Source organism: Hippopotamus amphibius, chromosome 5 (assembly GCF_030028045.1).
Source record: "Hippopotamus amphibius kiboko isolate mHipAmp2 chromosome 5, mHipAmp2.hap2, whole genome shotgun sequence".
NCBI classification, from domain to species: domain Eukaryota; kingdom Metazoa; phylum Chordata; class Mammalia; order Artiodactyla; family Hippopotamidae; genus Hippopotamus; species Hippopotamus amphibius.
The window spans coordinates 122,737,183-122,757,251 of NC_080190.1; the positions used below are offsets into that span (position 1 = coordinate 122,737,183).

Genomic DNA, 20,069 nt, shown 5'->3' on the forward strand with positions numbered 1-20,069 from the left:
TTCCACTGATGTATTTCTCCCTTTACAAATATCATACAATCTTAACAACTATAGCCACATAAGACTTGAAATCAAATAGAGTGATTCCTCCTACTTTACTCTTCTTTTTCAAAGTTATTTTAGCTATTCTAGTTCCTTTGCCTTTCAATATGTATTTTATAATAATATTCTCAGGTATCTACAAAAAACTTTACTGGAATTTTGTTTGATAGGAGTTGAGTTAAACCTGTATATAAATTTATGAAGTGACATCTTTACTAGGTTGAGAATTTCAAACAATGAACATAGTATGTCTCTCCATTTATTTAGATCTTCTTTAATTTCTTTCATCACCATTTTGTAGTTTTCAGCATACAAGTCCTATACATGTAATTTTTAGATTTATACCTAGGTATTTCATTTTCTTTTTGTGTGATTATAGACAGTACTGTATTTTAAATTTTGGTGTTCAATGTGGGTATACAGGATTACAGTAGATTTTTTACATATGTCATATCCTGTAAACTTGCTGAATTCACTTATTAGCTCTAGTTTATTTATTTTGTACATTCCTTGGGACTCCTACAGAGACAATCATGTCATCCACAAATATAAACAGTTTTATGTCTGTCTTCCTTTTCGAGACGTATGCCTTTATTTCATGACTTTATGTCACGAGAATAGACATCCTTGTGTTGTTCCTGATCTAAGGGGTAAAGCATTCAGCCTTTCACCACTAAGTATAACATTAGTTTGTAGGGTTTTTTTTAATAGATGTTCTTTAGCAAGTTGAGGAAGTCCTCCTCAATTCCTTTTTTTTTTTTTGAGGGCTTTTTTTTTGGCACACGGGCTTAGTTGCTCCGCGGCATGTGGGATCTTCCTGGAGCTGGGATCGAACCCGTGACCTCTGCATTTGCAGGCGGATTCTTAACCACTGCGCCACCTAGGAAGCCCTTTTGAGGGCTTTTAAACATGTTCTGTGTTGGATTTTGTCAAATGCTTTTTCTGCACTGACTGCTATGATGTGACTTTCCTTCTTTATCCTATTAAAATGGTAGATTATACTGAACCAGCTCTGCATCCCTTGAATAAATTCCTTTTGGCCATGTAATTTTTTTTTTTTTTCTATTTTCTTTGGTTTTGGTATCAGGGCAATATTAGCCTCATAAAATAAATAAGGAAATGTTCTCTCTCTTCTATTTTCTGGAAAAGATGATGTAGAATTGGTGTTCATTCTTTCTGTAAATGTTTGGTAGAATTCTCCAGTGAAACCATCTGAATCTAGATATTTCTTTTTGGAAAATTTTAAAATTACGAATTCAATCTCCTTAAATAGTTATAGGGCTATTCAAATATTCTATTTCACACTATGAGAGCTAGTAGTTTGTGCTGTTTGTCTTTTTTTCTTTGTCCATTTCATCTAATTTATCATATTTATGTATTATTCCTTTGATGTCTATAGGATATGTAGTTATATCTTGTTTTGTTCCTGATACTGGTAATCGGTACCATCTCTCTTTTTGCTTCTTCAGTCTTGCTAGAGGTTTATCAAATTTATTGACTTAAATTCCTGCTCTTATTTTTATTATTTTCTTCCTTCTATTTGCTTTGGGTTCCTGAGGTGTGAGCTAAGATTCTTGATCTGAGACTTCCCTTTTCTAACGAATGTGTTTAATGCTATAAATTTCTCCTCTGCACTGCATTACGTGTTTCCCACAAATTCTGATATGTGGTATTTTACTTTCATTCAGTCCGACGCATTTTTAAAATTTCCTTTAAGACTTCCCCTTTGACACATACATTATTTAGAAGCGTACTGTTTAGTTTCCAAGCCTCTGAAGAATTTCCCAGTTATCTGTTATTGATAATCAGAACCAACAGAACTGAGAGGAGAAATAGACAAATGCATGATTATAGATGGAGACTATTATTGATTTCTAGTTTAATTCCACTGGTTCTACTGGTTTTTGCTTCATACATCTTGCAGCTCTAGTTCAGTGCACATAAATTTAGGATTGCTATTATCTCCTTGGACTCTTATTATTATTATATAATGTCCCCCTCTGTCTACTTTATCTGGTATTGAGAGCCACTCCTGTTTTCTTTTGATTAATGTTTGTGTCATAAGTATTTTCCCATCATTTTATTTTCAAACTGCTTATATCACTATATTTGAAGTCAATTTCTTGTAGATATCATATAGATGGGTCATGTTTTGCCTCTGTGCCAAATTCTGGCTTTTGATTGGTGTATTTAGATCATTTATATTCCAGGTAATTACTGCTATGTGAGGGTTTAAGTCTGCTACTTTATTTTTGTTTGCTGTTTTTTGTTTTCTTTCCCTGCCTTTCTGAGGGTTAACTGAACATTTTTAAGTCCATACTGATTTACCTACTGTTTTTTAGTATGTCTCCTTGTATATTTTTTAGTAGCTGCTCTGAGTATTGCGCCATACACACACACACACACAAAACATCACAGTCTGCTAGTGTTGTCATTTTACCAAATTCAGGTGAAGTATAAAAACCGTTCCTCCCTTGATGTCCCTTTTTCCACTGTGGTTTTATTTCCTATGTGTGTACTGAGAACCACATCAGATGTTAATAGTTTTGCTTACATTGTCAAATGTAATTTACAAGACTTAAAAGTTTTAAGAAAAAAGTCTATCATGATTATTCATACTTTTGGTTACTGGTGTTCCCTTTTAAAAGATTATCATTTTGTTTGTTAGATAATTTCTTTAGCCATTCTTTTATGGTAGATCTGTTATTGATAAATTCTTGCTTTTCTTTCATCTGAGAATGTCTTGATTTCCCTTCATTCCTGAGATACTTCTGTTGGTTCTAGTATTGTGGACTTTTTTTTTCAGCTCTTGAAAGATGTGCTATTTCCTTCTGGCCTCCACGGTTTCTGATGAGAATTCTGCTGTCATTTCAATTGGTAAGGAGTTGTTTTTCACTGCTTCAAGATTTTTTTCTTTGTCTTTACCTTTCAGAGATTTGATTATAGACAGCAGTTTGTCTTGGTGTGGATTTTTAAGGTTTATCCTGCTTGGAGTTGGCTCAGCTTCTTGCACCTGTAGGTTTACATCTTCTGTCACATTTGGGGAGTTTTCAGTCATTACTCCCTTGACTATTTTTCAGAGCCATCTTTCTTTCTTCTCTCCTGCTAGGAGTCTGATAATACAATGTTAGAGCTTTTGTTACAGCCCCACAGATTCCTGAGGCACGGTTCATATTTTTTTCTCTATTTTTTACTCTATTTTCTCTCTGTAGTTTAAACCAAGTAGTTTCTATTTTTCTATGATCCAGTTCACTACTTCTCTCCTCTGTACCCATGATTCTGTTGTTAATTTCATCCACTGAGTTTTAACACTTGTTGTTATATTTTTTCAGTTCTAAAATTTCTATCCTGTTCTTTTTATCTTGCAGTTATTTTGCTGAGACTATTTTTCATTTGTTTCAAGCATGCTGCTAAAATTGTTAAGGCATTTTTATGATGGTTGCCTAAAAAGTCTTTGTCAGAAAATTCTAACATCTCCATCATCTTGCTGTTGGCATCTACTGAATTTTTTTTTTTTTTTTTTTTTTTTCATTCAGTTTGAGATCTTCCTACTTCTAGGTATGGTGATTTTCTGTTGGATCTTGAACATTTTGGGTACTGTGTTATGAGACTTTGGATTGTATTTAAACCTATGCTTTAGCTGGCTTCCTCTGACACCATTCATTCCCACAGGGAAATGAGGAGTACAGAAAAACCTCACTACAGCCAAGTTGATGGTAGAAGTAGCACCATAATTTCTTTTGTGATGTTTGGCTGTAGTAGAGTATTTTTTCTTTCTAAAAGCTTTCTGTATTGCTAGGCTGCACCTTTCCTGGTCCTTTGGTTAGCGAGTAGGCTTATTTTGGTACTGCACCTGGCCACTTAGGCCAGCACCCAATCTGAGGTATATGTGGCAAAAAGAAAACCAAGGGAAATCACTGCTGCATCATCCCTCAGATCCCAAAGTCTATAGTTGGCTGGCCTCCTCTCCACCTTTTGGTCTTCTTGTAATTGTTTTACATATAACGTTCAGAGTTTTAGTTGTATTCAGCAGGAGGAATAGGTGAAAAGTAAGTCTACTCCATCTTCCCAGATGCAAGAGTCCTTTGATTATTATTTTCATGTTCAACAGTTTCTAAGTTGCGTAAAGAGATTCAGGTTTGATGTCACCCTTTTTGGATCACAGAATGGTCTTCCAGCTTCTTAAAATATTTATTATGAAATATTTTTAGCTTTTAGGTAAAATCTCACAGATTATATTATATAATGCTTACCTAAGAATTCTTTAAAAATGGAATTTAAAAAAATTATTTCTTAATATCCTTGGCTTCTGAGAGGCAAATTAGTTTAATTGACTAAGTAAAGTGCTGTTCCTCTCATGAGTATGGGAAATTGCCCTGATCAGATTTAAACAATTATTTTTATTATTAACCAAAGATACAGAGTTTTTGCAATAAATGCTGCCAAAACATTAACGAAATATATTTCACTTAAATATTCAGCCAAATTGACAACAGTAATTTGCTGCTTATAAATAAACACCTACTGTTACTTGTTAAAAATAAGAAAAATGAGCACAAAAGCATTAGGGTCAAAATTAGAAATTCAGAATCACTTTCCAGTAGTGGCTATCTTGTCATCTGACTTCATGGTATGGTTTTTTCATAAAATATAAACAATTCTGGCTTTAAGGTTCTCAAAATCAACAAGAAAATACATTGTTAATAATCAATAAGGATACATTCCAGATGTCTTGAAAGCCCCATAGCACGCTGGCCCCTATGGTTTCAAATCCAACACCTCTAATAAAAGAGTGCTTCACTCCAACAGGCAGCTCTATGTGCCTATTTTAAGTTAAACAAGACAGAATAGATTTCTCTCTGGGTTTGCTGTGTGAAGTAAAACATTATTCTTGTATGTATCAAGTTGTAATTAATTTGCAACACAGGTAAAGTATTAATTGGAGCCTGTAAGAAAAGTATTATGGACAATCACAGAGCACCTCATCAAGTATAGATGAGTCTAATATCTTACCTAAGAACTCCTCAGTGAAAAGACCAATGCTGTTGAACTATTGTAGTCAATTTCTGGGTTCAATGGTTAATTAGACATGCTCCGAGTATTATTCTTAATAAATATTTACTCATCATTTACTATGTTGAAGGCACAGTGCTAGATGTGGCCTAGGACCCCGTCCTCTACTATCCTTAGGACAAGTGTGTCTCCAATTATTTGTTTTCCAGAATCCCTTTCTGCAGCTGCTCTTAAGATTCTTACCCAGAGGTGGAAACTCCAGCATTACTCTGGGCAAACTACATATTTTCTTAGTCTCATTTCTGGTTTTTATGAAATAGAATTAGTAATACATTTACCTAAGAGAGGATTAACTGTCTACACCTGTATGTATAATAAATCAAATATCATATCCACATACACAAAGTACAGAAGAACATTGTGTGTTCAGAAAATTTCCACAGTTCAAATTGATCAATGGAAATAACTGATACTACAAATCTAAGATTTTGAGGAAAGTATATACAAAGATCTGTTAAAGCATTTTGGCTTCAAGAGAAGGCTCAGAATACAATTTAAGAGTCTGATATAAGATGAATGTTACAAGGCATTTCAAAGGAAAGAAATTTTCTTTCTAATCTTCAAAGACTATCTGTGACTAAAAAGCTTACGGGGGATAATCAACAAATGAATATTAAGATATATAAAAATTTATATTAAGTAAAAAGGTAAACATTTTAAATAGGCCTCTTACTTACCTCTTCTACATTAGAAGCAGTCTTAGCAGAAGTCTCCATGAAGATAAGTCCATGTTCTCTTGCAAAAGCTTCACCTTCTTCTTTTTTTACTTCTCTTCTAGATTCTAAATCACTAAACATGGGAAAGAAAGGGCCAAGTTATCAACCAACATAGTACAATTAGAGACATCTGTGGAAAGTGTACCGTAAGATTTAAAGATGTGCTGACCATTCTTTCAAAAAATTTTTGAGACATAATAACCAACTGCATTATTCTGTGTATTTTGAGAGTCAAAGTGCACACTTGCTTAGTTTCAAAGAACTCACAATCCAACTGAAGAAAGATTCTAAGTCAAAGTCCTAGAATGCTAAAACTAAAGAAACCTAAAAGGAACATCCAGCCCAAACCCTACCTCTGAGTACAGTGGGTTCCCAAAGGGAACCATCTTACTCAATGTAACCTGAGAGAGCAAAATTACACCAGTCTCCTCATCCTTCAGCCAGACTGACTGAGTTTCTATGAATGTAATTAAAAATAAGTTACACAATTCTCAGAAACTATAGGAAATTGCTTAATAAAATTCAAAGTACTATAGAAACATTAATAATTATTAATCCCAGTTGGTTTAATTCCCAACAGAACTGTTAATGGAGGAACAGAGAAACAAAAGTCTAAGCTAGAAATTTTGGACAAAAGTATGGAATTCATTTTTACCGTACTGGAATTAGTTAAGGTAGGGGTAAAAAGTAGAAGTCTCCTCTTCAAGTGTGTTTTATTGTAAAAAAATTTTAAACTTTACTATTATAAATTTACATGCACAGAAAAGGATGGAGAATAATATAATATCCACGTACTTCCGTCTAGACTTGACACATATTATTTTGACAGATTTGTATCAGATTTGTTTTCCACTGAGAAATAAAATCAGTAGTTATAAGTTGACTGTGCTATGATATACTAGTGGTAAAACGAGGACATAAAAAGCAGGCAAACTCAGTTTGCAAATATTATAGCATAACTGGACGAGGCTAATTTACCCAATTGTAATCTGGGGGCCTCCTGTGTGCCAAGCCCTTTCCTGGATATGGGGAAAGACCACTCAAAAAAACAGACGTAATACCACCAACCCCCACCCCCCCACCTTATGGAGTTTATATTCTGGTAGGAATAAAAAATGGTGGGGGGACACTAGCAACAGTGATATGGTAACGTGCTCCTGAAATTCAGTCCCCTTATCTGACAATCATTCTTAAAGGAAAATTAGCTTTGAGTTACACAAAATCTTCAAGAAAATACTTTCCCTTAACTGCCCTTTATCCCATTTTATGCATATGCCATATTTTATTTAAACAATCCCTTATCTGAAGATATTTAAAGTTATTCCCAGTTTTCCCCTATCAGTATGTCTGATGATGCTCGCATTTGCAAATGTTATCTTGGCAAAGAGGGTTAAAGATGTGTACATTTAAGGGATTGTTTGAAAAAAAGAAAGTGGCACTTTAGTATTCAGTATTTGTTTTATTACTCTTCGTTTCCTCACTTTCCAGGCATAAAATCATATTGTTGTCTTTGACTTTTCACCCCATTAATCCATTTAAATTGCTTTCACTGCTTAAATATCTTTCTTTCCTAAACCATTCTCTTAATTTTTGCTTTTTTGTTTAGGGTATTCTAATCCTTTGACTATTAAAAACTTTCATCTTTGTAGATTCTGCTATTTCTTGTATTAACAAATCTCAAATGCCACAGTTAAGAAAAATCCGTACCACCTGTCACTCTGACTAGGTCACTGTCTTTCTCAAATCCCTCCACTGGCTCCCTACTGCTTAATTCACTTAACTCAAAAATTGCTTATTCCCTCTTTTCACATCTACCCCAATACACCTCATCTAATAATAATCCCTTCATTTATCTCTGTTCATTTCCAGTCACTCTTTGCATGTCATACATTCTTTTTTCCTTTCTCCTAGTTTCCTCCTTAACATGTCTTTCCTACTGTATCCTAATGATAAGAGCTACCTGTCTAGGATTATTGGAAACATATTTTGTACATACTATGCTTGGCTCTTTCTTTTCACAGCTGAACTATGGGCAACAACCAAATTTAAGCCACCAGTAAACTGCCAGCCACCTTGTTTCAGACACAAGGAAAACATCGGTGAGATACAACTATGACAATTCTCTTTATTCTTCAAATATTCTCCTCTTATTATTTCATACATCATCACTGAATGGTGGAATGAATACTTCCGTATTACAAAGACTAAAGCTCCCCTCCAACAGCCTTAATTCTTAAAAGGATTTGATATCTGTGGGGAATCCTGGAACCAATCCCCCATGGATGTGGAAGGACAACTGTATGTTCTCTTAATAGCAAACCTCAATAAAATAACACTTAAAAAAAATCTAATCTATGCAGTACAATATTTATTTGTTATATTACTTTTTGCTTTACTGTAATATAAATGACATAAAAAACTGCACATTTAATATAAAATTTGATGAGTTTGACATATGCATACGTGGTGAAGCCATCAGTCTCCCAAAAGTTTCCTCATTTCCTACTGTAATCCTTCCCCAGTACCCTAGGCAACTAATGATCTGCTTTCTGCCACTAAAGAATAGTCTGCATTTTCTAGGGTTTTATATAAATGGAATCATACAGTATGTCTTTTTTTTTTTGTCAGGTTTTTTTTTCCACTCAGCATAATTATTTTAAGATTCATCCACTTTGCTGTGTATATCAATAGCTCATTCCTCTTTATCGCTCAGTGTATTCCATTGTACAACTGTATCACAATTTATCCATTTACGTGTTAACTGAATTTTGGACTGTTTCCAGTTTGGGGTTATTGCAAATAAAGCCACTATGAAAGCTCGTGTATAATTTTTTGTGTAAAGCATATTTTTCTTGCGTAAATACTTAGAAGTGAAATGGCTAGGTAGTATGGCAAATAAATGTACAATGATTTTCTAAAGAAACCACCAAATTGTTCTGCAAAGGGGTTGTATTTTTTTACATTTCCACCAGTAGTACAAGAATTTCAGTTCTTCTAGATCCTTGCCAATGCTTGGTAAGTTAATCTTTCTCTATCTGAGTAATGTCTGACAAAACCAGAATCCCTAAGATTTTATATGCTTTCTTCTAGAATTGTTTTTATACTTTTAGCTCTTATATTTAAGTCTATAATTCATTTCCAGTTAATTTTTGTATACAACGTGAGGTAAGGATCAAGGTATATTTTTTTGCACATGGCAATTCAATTGTTCCAGCATCATCTGATGAAAAGATTACCCCTTTCCCCAATGAACCTTGGCATCTTTGTCAAAAGATTAACTACATATGAATGGATCTACTTCTCATTTCTCACTTTGTTTCACAGATCTATGTCTATCTACTCCAATATTAGACTGATTATAGTTGCTTTATAATAAATCTTGAAATAACTATAATTGAAACCAGTAAATCCTCCAATTTTGGCTATTCTATGACCTTTGCATTTTCATATAAATTTTAAAATCAGCATGTAGGGACTTCCTAGGTGGCGCAGTGGTTAAGAATCCGCCTGCCAGTGCAGGGGACACGGGTTCGAGCCCTGGTATGGGAAGATCCCACATGCCATGGAGCAACTAACCCCGTGCACCACAACTATTGAGCCTGCACTCTAGAGGCCGTGAGCCACAACTATTGAGCCCATGTGCCACAACTACCGAAACCCACATGCCTACAGCCCATGCTCCGCAACAAGAGAAGCCACTGCAATGAGGAGCCCACACGTCATAATGAAGAGTAGCCCGCGCTTGCTGCAACTACAGAAAGGCTGTGTGCAGCAATGAAGACCAATGCAGCCAATAAATAAATAAATAAATTTATAAAAAATAAAATAAAATCAGCTTGTCAACTTCCACCTACTTAAAAAAAGCCTGAAGAATTCTGATTGGGATTACAGTGAATCTTCAGATCAATTTGGGAAGAATTGACATATGAAACATATTTATTTTCCAATCCATGAACATGGTATATCTCTCCATTTATTCAGGTTTCTTTTTGGACTTAAAGAGTCTACAGATAAGAAAGTAATCATCTAATATAGGAAGTTTACAAAGAACATGGTAACTACAGCTTAGAATTGGGGAATCAAATAGCTGTAAAGAAAATATTCTTTTTTATTGTTTAGGGATTATTTTTTTATTGAGATATAACTTACATATAACACTGTGTAAGTTTAAGGGATACAATGTGTTGATCTGAAACATTTATATAACACCATATGATTACCACTGTATCATTAGTTAATACTTCTACCACATCACTTATCACTTCATTTTGTGGTGAGAACAGTTAAGATCTAGTTTCTCAGCAACCTGTATATAGTACAGTATTGTTAACTATAATCAAAATGCTGTATATTAGGTCTCCAGAACTTATTCACTTTCTATCTGCAAGTCTGTACTCCTCTGACCAACGTCTCCCCAATCCATTTACTAATTTTGTTTACAACATTCTCTTATTATCCCTTTAATATCTGAAGGATCTGTAGCAACGTCACTCTTTTATTTCCAATATTGGTAATGTGTGTCTTTTTTCATGACATTCTCAAGGACTAGCTTCAATTTTACTTGTTTTCTATTAACCTCCATTTTTGCTTAGCTTGGGTTTAATCTGCTCTTACCTTTCTGTTTTAATCTTAAGGTGAAAGCTGAGGTTACTGATTTGAAACTTTTCCCTAATAAAAGTGTTTAGTATTATAATCTCCCTCTAAGCGCTGCTCTAACTGCACCCCACCAGTTTTCAAGGAGTGTACAGATATTAAAGAGAAATTAACTTGTGAAAAACAGGTAATAATGCAAGTAATTCTTGTCCAGGGAAATGCAGACTGAGCCCTGGTGTAATAAGTTATCATCCAGTGGATTTTGTTCAGTTTTGTATCCATCTGTAAATTCATTTCAGCATTCCTTATTGGATTATAAATGTGTGGAATTTTGAGCTCTCTTTTGAACCAACTGCAATACCTTACTGGTTCCCTCATTAATGAATGAAATAGAGAAAAGTTCTAACGTGCTCATTATCATAAGTCATGCTTTTACTTTTCTAAAAACATTATCTTTTAACACCATTTTATAAACCAGAAGAATGAATGAATTCTGTGTCTAGCTATTTAAAAATACTAGTTTTGTTACCACTGTAATTTTCTACTAAATTAGTGAAAACTTTCCTACACTCTTGAAAGTTTATAGAAACTATGGTCAAGAAACTGTTTTCCCATGTACTATCATTTTAAACGTAGAGCACAAGAATTCACTGCAAATAATGATCCTTAGAGATATAACGTAAAGTAAGATTGAAAAAACAATATTAGGATGACACTAATATGTAAGTCTTAGAGGTAAGCTTTTAAGTACTAATGTGATATCTACTAAACAATATTAAAAGTGTTTCAGGCCTTTACGGAGAAATACACCTGATTAATCTATGTATTCTATTAACTCATATAATACACATTAAGTTATGAAAAAGGGAAAAAATATCTTTCTGAGTTCTGTATAGATCCTTATTTCTACTGCCAAGTATTTTTGATAATACTGAACAGTGAACTAGCCACCAAACAAATCAGTGGGTTTTATTTTAAATTACTAATCTGATAAGACTACTTAAGAGTATTCTTTAAAGTATAGCGTCCAACAAAAACTATTTCAAATTATAATTTCCAATAAAGCTTATTTGCATTTTAAAAACCAAAAGAAGCATCTTAGTATTTTAAAAATTTTATAATTTAAGAATTCAATAACTTACATTTTGGACAATATACAAGACAGGCACTTTAACAGTTACTACGTAAATAGCTATCCAGTCTTCATCATTATGCAAACAAGCTTTAAAAGAGTCTTTTTACCTTTTATTTCCAATAAGCATAATGACCATGTTGGAATTGGAATGCTGGCGGGCATCTTCTAACCAGGTTGTCAAGTGGTTGAATGTGTCTCTCCTAAACATAAATGATAATTTGATTACTGTTTTCAAAGTATTTCCCCTAGTGGTGTACAATGAACAGTATATATTCCATTAAAGATAATTATTTTTAGCCATATCCAACTACGAACAAGAAACAGATTTTAAGTATAGTATCTGGAGTTAGAGCTGACTACAGTTCAGTTTAGAAATTAAATGTAACCTCACTTCAGGAAATTCCAATGTTTAAATATCATTACCAAACTGATCAACTTGGGGTGCTTATTCATATAAGAGAATAATTTAGTTACAGATTTCCGTAGTAAATTTAAATGTAATTCAAGATACACAAGTTTTAAAGGCAGACAGCCAGGACACAAAAGCAAAGCTATACTTTTATTAATGATAATATTTATTTAGAAAAATTCTCTGCATTGACCACTGAACCGAAAAACGTCCAAGTTCTCACCTTGTAATATCATACACTAGTAAAGCCCCTGCTGCACCTCTGTAATATGACCTTGTGATGGAACGAAAGGACTCTTGCCCTGCCTGTGAGGAGAGAAGAAAAGGTTGAGAGTTTCCTTTAATAAACTGTCCTCTACATTTTCTTATTGTTCATACGTAGAATATGGATAGGTAGGGAACCAGCGCATAAAGGAAAAGAAGAAATCCTAACTTCACCAGAGTTAGGAGAAAGTCACATAATACCACTACTGCTCAAGTCAATCAGACATACATGCAATCCATACCCCCCTCCCCCACCAAAACAAGACCTCTAAACCTTTTTTGGCAATCCCTGACAACCCAATTTACTGAATGGCTTCACAATACATGAATCATTATTAGAGCACAGAAAGGACTCCTAGCAACTAAGCTCTGAAGACAAATTTGAAAGGAAGCAAATAACCCAGAGCCTCACATTTGAATTCAATAACCCACTCCCTGGGGCAGCTGTTGACACTAGAATAAATAAAGTCCATTGTAAATAAATGATGAATGACATCTTTACGCCCACCATCTGCTGGTGTAAAGGTTGTTGGAAGGCCAAGGATGCAGATTTTATCAGTTATATCATAAACTGCAGTGAGCTTTCAACAGTCATCAGATGGAATTCTTTGAGCAATCATTTTATTATGAAAAACAGAAAATGGTTCTGAATTTAATTTATGTAATTTTTTTCTCTACACTTAATCAATTTTCTCTATACTTGATATATAATGCTTGTCAAAAGGCAACAGGACATAAAAGTCATCTTTATATCCACTTGTGAAAACAGACTTCAGAGATTATGCAAAATTAGTTAATTTCTCTCTTCTACCAGAGGCATTAACATTCTGCCTTTTAAGAAAGGCTGGTGTGGGATGTGCCTTTTGCTTCTGAGTTTAAAATTGACACTATTCTTATCAAAAATCCCTTTTCATTTTTATCACTTAATTTCTACCTTTAAGCATGTAAATTAAATAAACAAAGCCAGTTTCCACAATTTTTGTATTCAAAACCTACTAATTCCTTGAACAATACTCATGTTTCCATATTCTGAGTTCTGATCTTCCAGTGTAAACATTAAGCTCTTTCCACCCTCAGAATGCGCACGGACAGCTCAGGTTCTGCCCTGTTCTAACACTAATCCTCAAGGCTGCAATTCTTGTTCTTGTTGCCCTCTCACTACACTCCTGCCGCCCCCCAGCCCTGGTGCCCAGCACTGTGTCTGCACACGGCAGGCATGCAGAGAAAGCCTGCTGAGTGAAAGAATGAATTCTAATGTCTCAGTCAAATGCACAAAATGGTCATTACTCCATCGCACCTAAATGAGTGGACATCAGGAAGTCCTGACATACTAAGATTCAGTAAAAATAACTTCTCTCAAGTGGAAACTAAAGATTAGGCCTTCTTGTAGTAACCCCAAAGCAATTCTGGCACTTAGAATAATGTCTTATGATAAATTAGAAACTGAGAAAGCCATCACATAAAAGGGCTGTAAAAATAGCCAATTCATTTCACGGAGTTTGAGGTTAAAACACTAGATGACACTAGCTGGAAGCATGAAATAATTTACTTGAGACACATCTTTCCCCCCAAATCCTTTCAAATCCAACTCCAAAATGCAAGCATTATGGGAATTTCTTCTTTAACTGCTTAGCATGGGAAAACTAAGGACTAGATTTTTAAGAGATTCATTTCACTGTGAATTACATATACCGAGGAAGGATCATGTGGTAAACAATACAAAAAAAGGCAAATATTTTATTAGTTCAAAATGAAAATCAAGTTTAAAGCTCTTGCATCTCCCAAGCCTAAACAATGAGTAAAGGTAAAAGTTCTTTAAATCAATCTTGGTGGGATGTTAAAATGAACATAGTTGACCCTTGAACAACACGGTTTGAACTGTGTGGGGTCCACTTATATGTAGAGCTTTTTCAACGGTAAATGATACAGTACTACACAATCTAAGGCTGTTTGAATCCACGGGCTTGGAAGAACTACGGATAGGAAGAATCATGGATAGGAAGGGCCGACTATAAATTATACCCATATTTTTGACTGTGTGGGGATTGGCAACCCCACCTGCATTGTTCAAGGGGTAACTGTACATTGCTATAGACCTCATAGAAGAACTGTAAGATCTAAGACTTCAGTGTTTACAGTCCAGATAAGAAACAGTAAAAGGGAAAAAAATTAGGAAAAGCACATATCTATATACCATTTCCATTCCTCCTGAATTATTTTACAAAGAACATGTTATAATATGGAAATAATGTGTATATAACACATCACGTATACTGAATCCACTGAATCTGGATTTTGCCCAGCATTACAAAACCAAACAAAAACTCAAGCAAATAAAAAACGACACACTACAAGTGAGAATTGTGAAGGTAGCTATGCATCTTAATATCTATGATTAATCTGTAATAAACAAAGATCAGTATTCAGAACAGTTTCCAAAATCTTGAGACCTGACTTGTAGGAACAACATCCCACACTCTGGCCTAGTCTCTTTGTTAATGGTTCTGGTAGCCTTGAAATAAATCTTGCCCAATAAAGTGTTTTACTATGGCTTCTCCAACTATAAACAAACTGTTAAACAACTAACTTCAGAAAGCTAGCCCAATGGGGATTATCTTAATCATATTAAAGCAAAGTAATCTAGTTTTTAAAAAGCACTTTAATACAAACCTGTCCAAACTGTGATCAACTGATATTGTTTTAAATGAAAAAGAATGTCAACTTAGGACATAGATGTTTTTGATCATCTTCACAGTAAGATGGTGGCCTAAAGAAATTTAGAAGCTTTAAATTGAATAGGATATAGAATTCTTTGTATTTAGAAAGGGACTCCTAACAGCAGCTAAGGGTGTAAAGAAAAATGCATTTAATGAAACAAGAACTAGCTAAGTGAACAGCACCAGAAAAGCCTGGTTGGGGCGGCCAGAGTGGACCATGAACTGTCAACTCACAATATAGCTCTTTGATTTCTGCACTTAAAAAAAAAAAAAATCAGCAAGATACCAGATATGCAAAAAAGCAGAACAGAAAAGTCTGCCTCGAGAGATGACAGGCATGCTCATTCTGGGATGCTTACTACTAAAATTAGAGCCACAGAACATGTGTGAAAAAGCCGCCTTACAGTCCTTCATTTTCCATGTGAGGATTGTTAAATTAAATAAACTTGACTTTTTGCCAGAATACGTTTAAAATTTACCTCTAACTGCCAGATAGAGATTCCCCCAAATTGGCTTCTCCATGTGCCTAAGTCTATCTGTTGATAACAATTTTTGGAGTAACCAGTCTGGCAACTTAACTCCTCCTCCTCTTCTGTTACCTCCATGACATACAACTTCACACGCATCAAGCTACTGTTCAAAAATCTTTACCCTGAATGAAAGTCCTAAGCTCTTGGGAATCTGATCTCTATTTGTTTCTCTACAATTTTATAATATTATTCAGTAAAAGTCTTGTTTCTACAGCCATTTTTTTCCTATTGGTATTCTGCCCATATTCTGAATACTCCTGCTTTTGTGCCTCTGTTTAACTCTTTGCCTGAAAATTTTTCTTCTCCCTCTACTTATCCAATTTCTATTCCCCTTGAGGTCCAGTTCAAGCCCCCTAATCCTCTCACAAAGTTAGAAAGCTTGTCTACCACTGCCTATACTTATCCTCTTTTCTCACAAATCTAAAAGCAATTTCATGTCATCATTTGGTTCTAATACTATTGATTAGATAAAATGAACACAATGTTCAAATGCTCATCTTTTTCCCTCCTTAGTTCTCCTTGAGGGACAGCCTAACTCAGAACACTGAAGTATATTTATAGTGGACACTCCAGTATGTCATCTTGATTGATCCCAAACAGCCAATAAAGTTAGAAAATTAAGATTTGTGAGAATCAATATTACAGTAATACCTTTTACTTTCATTGTTAGTCATTTATCTAACAACTCCAGGTACACAGAACACAGCCAAGAGCCAAAAAGAAAAAAAGGATTTCTAAGTAGCCAAATAAGTTGTTCAGTGCCCAACCATGGAATCTCAGGTACTTTAATAAACAGACTCAACTTAAAAATCTAGACATGGGCTTCCCTGGTGGCACAGTGGTTAAGAATCTGCCTGCCAATGCAGGGGACACAAGTTCAAGCCCTGGTCCAGGAAGCTCCCACATGCCGCGGAGCAACTAAACCCACGCGACACAACTACTGAGCCTGTGCTCTAGAGCTTGTGAGCCACAACTATTGAGCCCACATGCCACAACTACTGAAGCCCGCATGCCTAGAGCCTATGCTCTGCAACAAGAGAAGCTACCGCAATAAGAAGCCTGCGCACCGCAACGAAGAGCAGCCCCTGCTCTCTGCAACTAGAGAAAGCCTGTGCACAGCAACGAAGACCCAATGCAGCCAACAAATAAATTTATTTAAAAAAAAAATCTAGACCTGTTATCATCGAGGAAAAAGATTTTGAAACCTACATGCAAGAGCAAGACTTCTGATGGGACTACAGCAAGATTAGTAACAATCACAGTAATTTTTAGGCTGCCTCAGTGTCTACAGCAAGGATGGAGAAAAAGTCAAGCGGGACTATTCAATTCTAGGTCTTTTAAGGGAGTTTCATACAGAAATTAGATTCTGAGACGAGAAATAAAGGTTGTGAACATCTAGGAAAGAAGAGATGTTGAAGGCTTTAACAAATTTCAGAATAGTTACTTTGAAAAAAGACTCAGAGGATACAATTGCTGCCTTCAGATTCTTTTAACACTGCCATATAAGAGAACTGGAGACCACAGGTGGGAAGGAGAATGACATGTCTAAGATAGTTTCCTGTCCCTGGGGCTGTTCAAGAAAATGTTGATCAACAGCTGCCAAAGGCAGTGAAACAGCTGGACCTCCCAAAGCCTCTCAACTCCTGGGGCCGGGGGGATGGGAGCAAGAGGAGTGGCAGAGGCAGGACTGCTTGGCAGGGCTCAGCTCCAGGCTCTTTCTCTAGCCCCCCTGAACTCTGGTCATCCATCCTCACCGCTCCACCGAGACAACAAAAATTCTCATTTTGGGGGTAAGAAGTTGGATATAAACGGACACGTTTTACAAAGCATCAAAAAAATACCTGTGATTTGCTGAAAAGGTACTTTTAGCAAATAGGTTTCACATGATTTTTTACATAGTTTCACTAAGTCTTATATGATGGGAAAAATACTTGTCAATCTAATACAAAAATATTTTCAGGGAAGCTGAACAGATACATGGACTTAAAACACCCATACCACAAATTCTGGGGGAGAATAAAATCTGGATATGCTGGGAAGGCAACCGAAAAAGTGACAAAAAGCAAAAGACAGGCAAGAATAGAAAAAGGTGGGTAAAGACTGGATGACAGTCTAAGAGTAAGAATGGAATTGGACGCAAGTCATGTTTCTCCTGTGACTTACCTTGACAGATTCCAAGAATATCAAACACTTGACTTCCCGTAAAAGATAAAAGGTTACACAGGGACAGAGGAACGTGCTTACACAGGGGCAGGGGAACGTGCTCTAAGGGATACACTGGTAACTATTACCAAGGCCTCCATGGAGTATCTGTTGGCAGCTATACTTTCTATTTTCAAAAGAAAGCAAAGATACTGGATGTGGAAATTTTGCAAGGAAAACCCCTTGTTTTTATTTTTAATGAGATTGGAAACATATACAATGGATGACAAACATCCTAAGATACTGAGACTCAGTCACTGTGAACAAAAATTCACTTTCTAAAGGCTGAGGAAACAAACCACAACATTTGGCAAATTGTTCCCTGAAGGACTCTGGGATGGTTTTGTAACTATCCTGGGCCAGGAACAGCCATGACCCTTGCTACTAAAAGCACAGCCTGCTCTACAAATGCATAGACACATTGCAAAATATTAACAATATGTGAACTTGTGTTTCACCCAGATACAAACTAAGTAATGTGTGTCCGATAACATCTATTAAAGAGTTTTGCAAGTTAGGTACGAAAGAAGAAAACCACCACCAAGAGAAAAACCTGTAGGGCAAAGACTCAAGAAACTACTTTCAAAAGTAATAAGTTAACAAAGTTTTTTGAATAGTCCTTAAATTCTGGAACAGGCCATAGTTTCTAGCACCCTCCACATGGAAGCCCTCGAATTCTTTTTTGGGGGGGTTGTGATGTCTTCAAAGGCACCAGCCTCTCTCCTCTGCCCTTATAGAGGAAGTGTGAACAAGAAGGTTGGTATGTGTTTGTTTGTTTTTCCTATTTCCCTTTCACACTGTCCAGCATAAATAATTATTATAGATTTCTTTTGAAAGATCATTGCATGTAAAGCAATTAACTCATAAGCTAAGGTGAAAAAAGGTTCTTATCAAAAGAAGGCATGACTAGTTAACCTAGGACACAAGTGGAGAATGAAGAATTTGTTCAAGTTTCAAAAATGGGGGAGGGACTATTTAAGAGAATATCTTAAGGCTAGAACAACTGAATAAACAAAATAAACTACAATGAGGTGGTCTGTGCCTGAAATATCACATAATTTTCATATGATATTAATCTTTCCTTTTGAAACCATGTACTTTAGTAGATGGTATCTCTTGAGCACTTCCAATGATCCTACAAGTTGCTGAGACAGAATGAGATACTTTACTCATTCATTAAAAAAAAATTACCAAACATTGCATCAACCAGTATGAACCAAGAATACAAACAAGGTAAAAAGTTGAGTAAGACACAGATGGTCCTTTCCCTCATGATGCTTATTCTGAGGAGGGTAAACATGGGAACAAAAACCTCTGATAACAACAGGATAAGAGCTATAAAGAAATATGCATAAAATCTTATGGGGAGAATCAGCTATCCCATGGGGGTCAGAAAGGCTCCACAAGTGTTGACAGATGAGCTGGTCTGAAACAGAAAAGGGGGGGAAAGTACTTCAAGCAAAGCAGGTATTTATGCAAGTACAAGGTATGAGAATATATTTATTAAAGAATAGCAAGTAGTTTGGTCCACACCTCACTGAAGGATGTGTGTGGCACAAGTTTACTAGCTAGGAAGCAAGCTGGTTTATGTAAAACAATCACTCCTGAAAAAGAAGAGAAACTTAATACAGAAGTAGAAAATACTTCCTTTTGGTTAGAGATCATTAATTTTAAATCTCTAGGAAAGAAGGGACTATGCATATTTTACTTTTCTCTTGCACAGAAATGCAGTTTTGTAGTCATGCTGCCTAAGAGAATATAAATCCAAAAAGTTATGAGATGCTACAGGCTGGGGGTGGGGGAGTGATGGGAAACACTAAGAAATGGTAAAAGCATAAATCTTTACTGCAAAAAGAGGAAATAAGAAAGCATAAAAACACAGAGTCCAATATATACCTCTGGGACAGAGCAAGATTTTTTCCATTTCAGGAAAGACTGTGTGATACATGGGTAGGATCAGCAAATCTAGGTCTCACAACAGCCTTCAGAAATCTGCCTCATCTTCTTGGGAATCCAGTCTGTCAACAGTCTTCAAGGTGCCTTTCTTCAATAATGGCTAGTAAAGGTGACAGGTGACACACTAAGACTGCATGATTAAGGGAAAAAAGACCAGGGGTATATGATGGTAAAATTCCCCATATTTTATATGTCATTTTCTAGTTTAGAGAGATGCTCTGTCATAAAAGACCTTCTGGTTTTCCTCAACCGGGGTTCTGTGCAGAATTCTACAATGTATTAACTATTTAATAAGTTTCTCAGCTTAATTTCTAATATAGTAAATACTGATAGCTATAAGCCACATAAGCAAAGGCTCTTTGAGGTCTTTGCTAATTTTTTAAAGTATAAAGGGATTCTGAGACAAAAAAGTTTGGGAACCTCTACCTCAAG

The 20,069-nt window shown here is 35.4% G+C and overlaps 1 protein-coding gene across 2 annotated transcripts in view; it reads right to left on the reverse strand.

Annotated features, from left to right (window-relative positions):
• Nucleotides 1-20,069, reverse strand: part of RAB2A (RAB2A, member RAS oncogene family) — an 82,479-nt gene that overhangs the window by 23,499 nt on the left and 38,911 nt on the right. For both annotated transcript variants that reach the window (XM_057734494.1, XM_057734493.1), the window contains 3 exons: nt 12,192-12,274; nt 11,667-11,759; nt 5,793-5,904 (listed from right to left, as the gene is read on the reverse strand). In XM_057734494.1, coding sequence (XP_057590477.1) covers nt 5,793-5,904; nt 11,667-11,759; nt 12,192-12,274 — 288 coding nt within the window. The remainder of the gene's footprint in view (nt 1-5,792; nt 5,905-11,666; nt 11,760-12,191; nt 12,275-20,069) is intronic.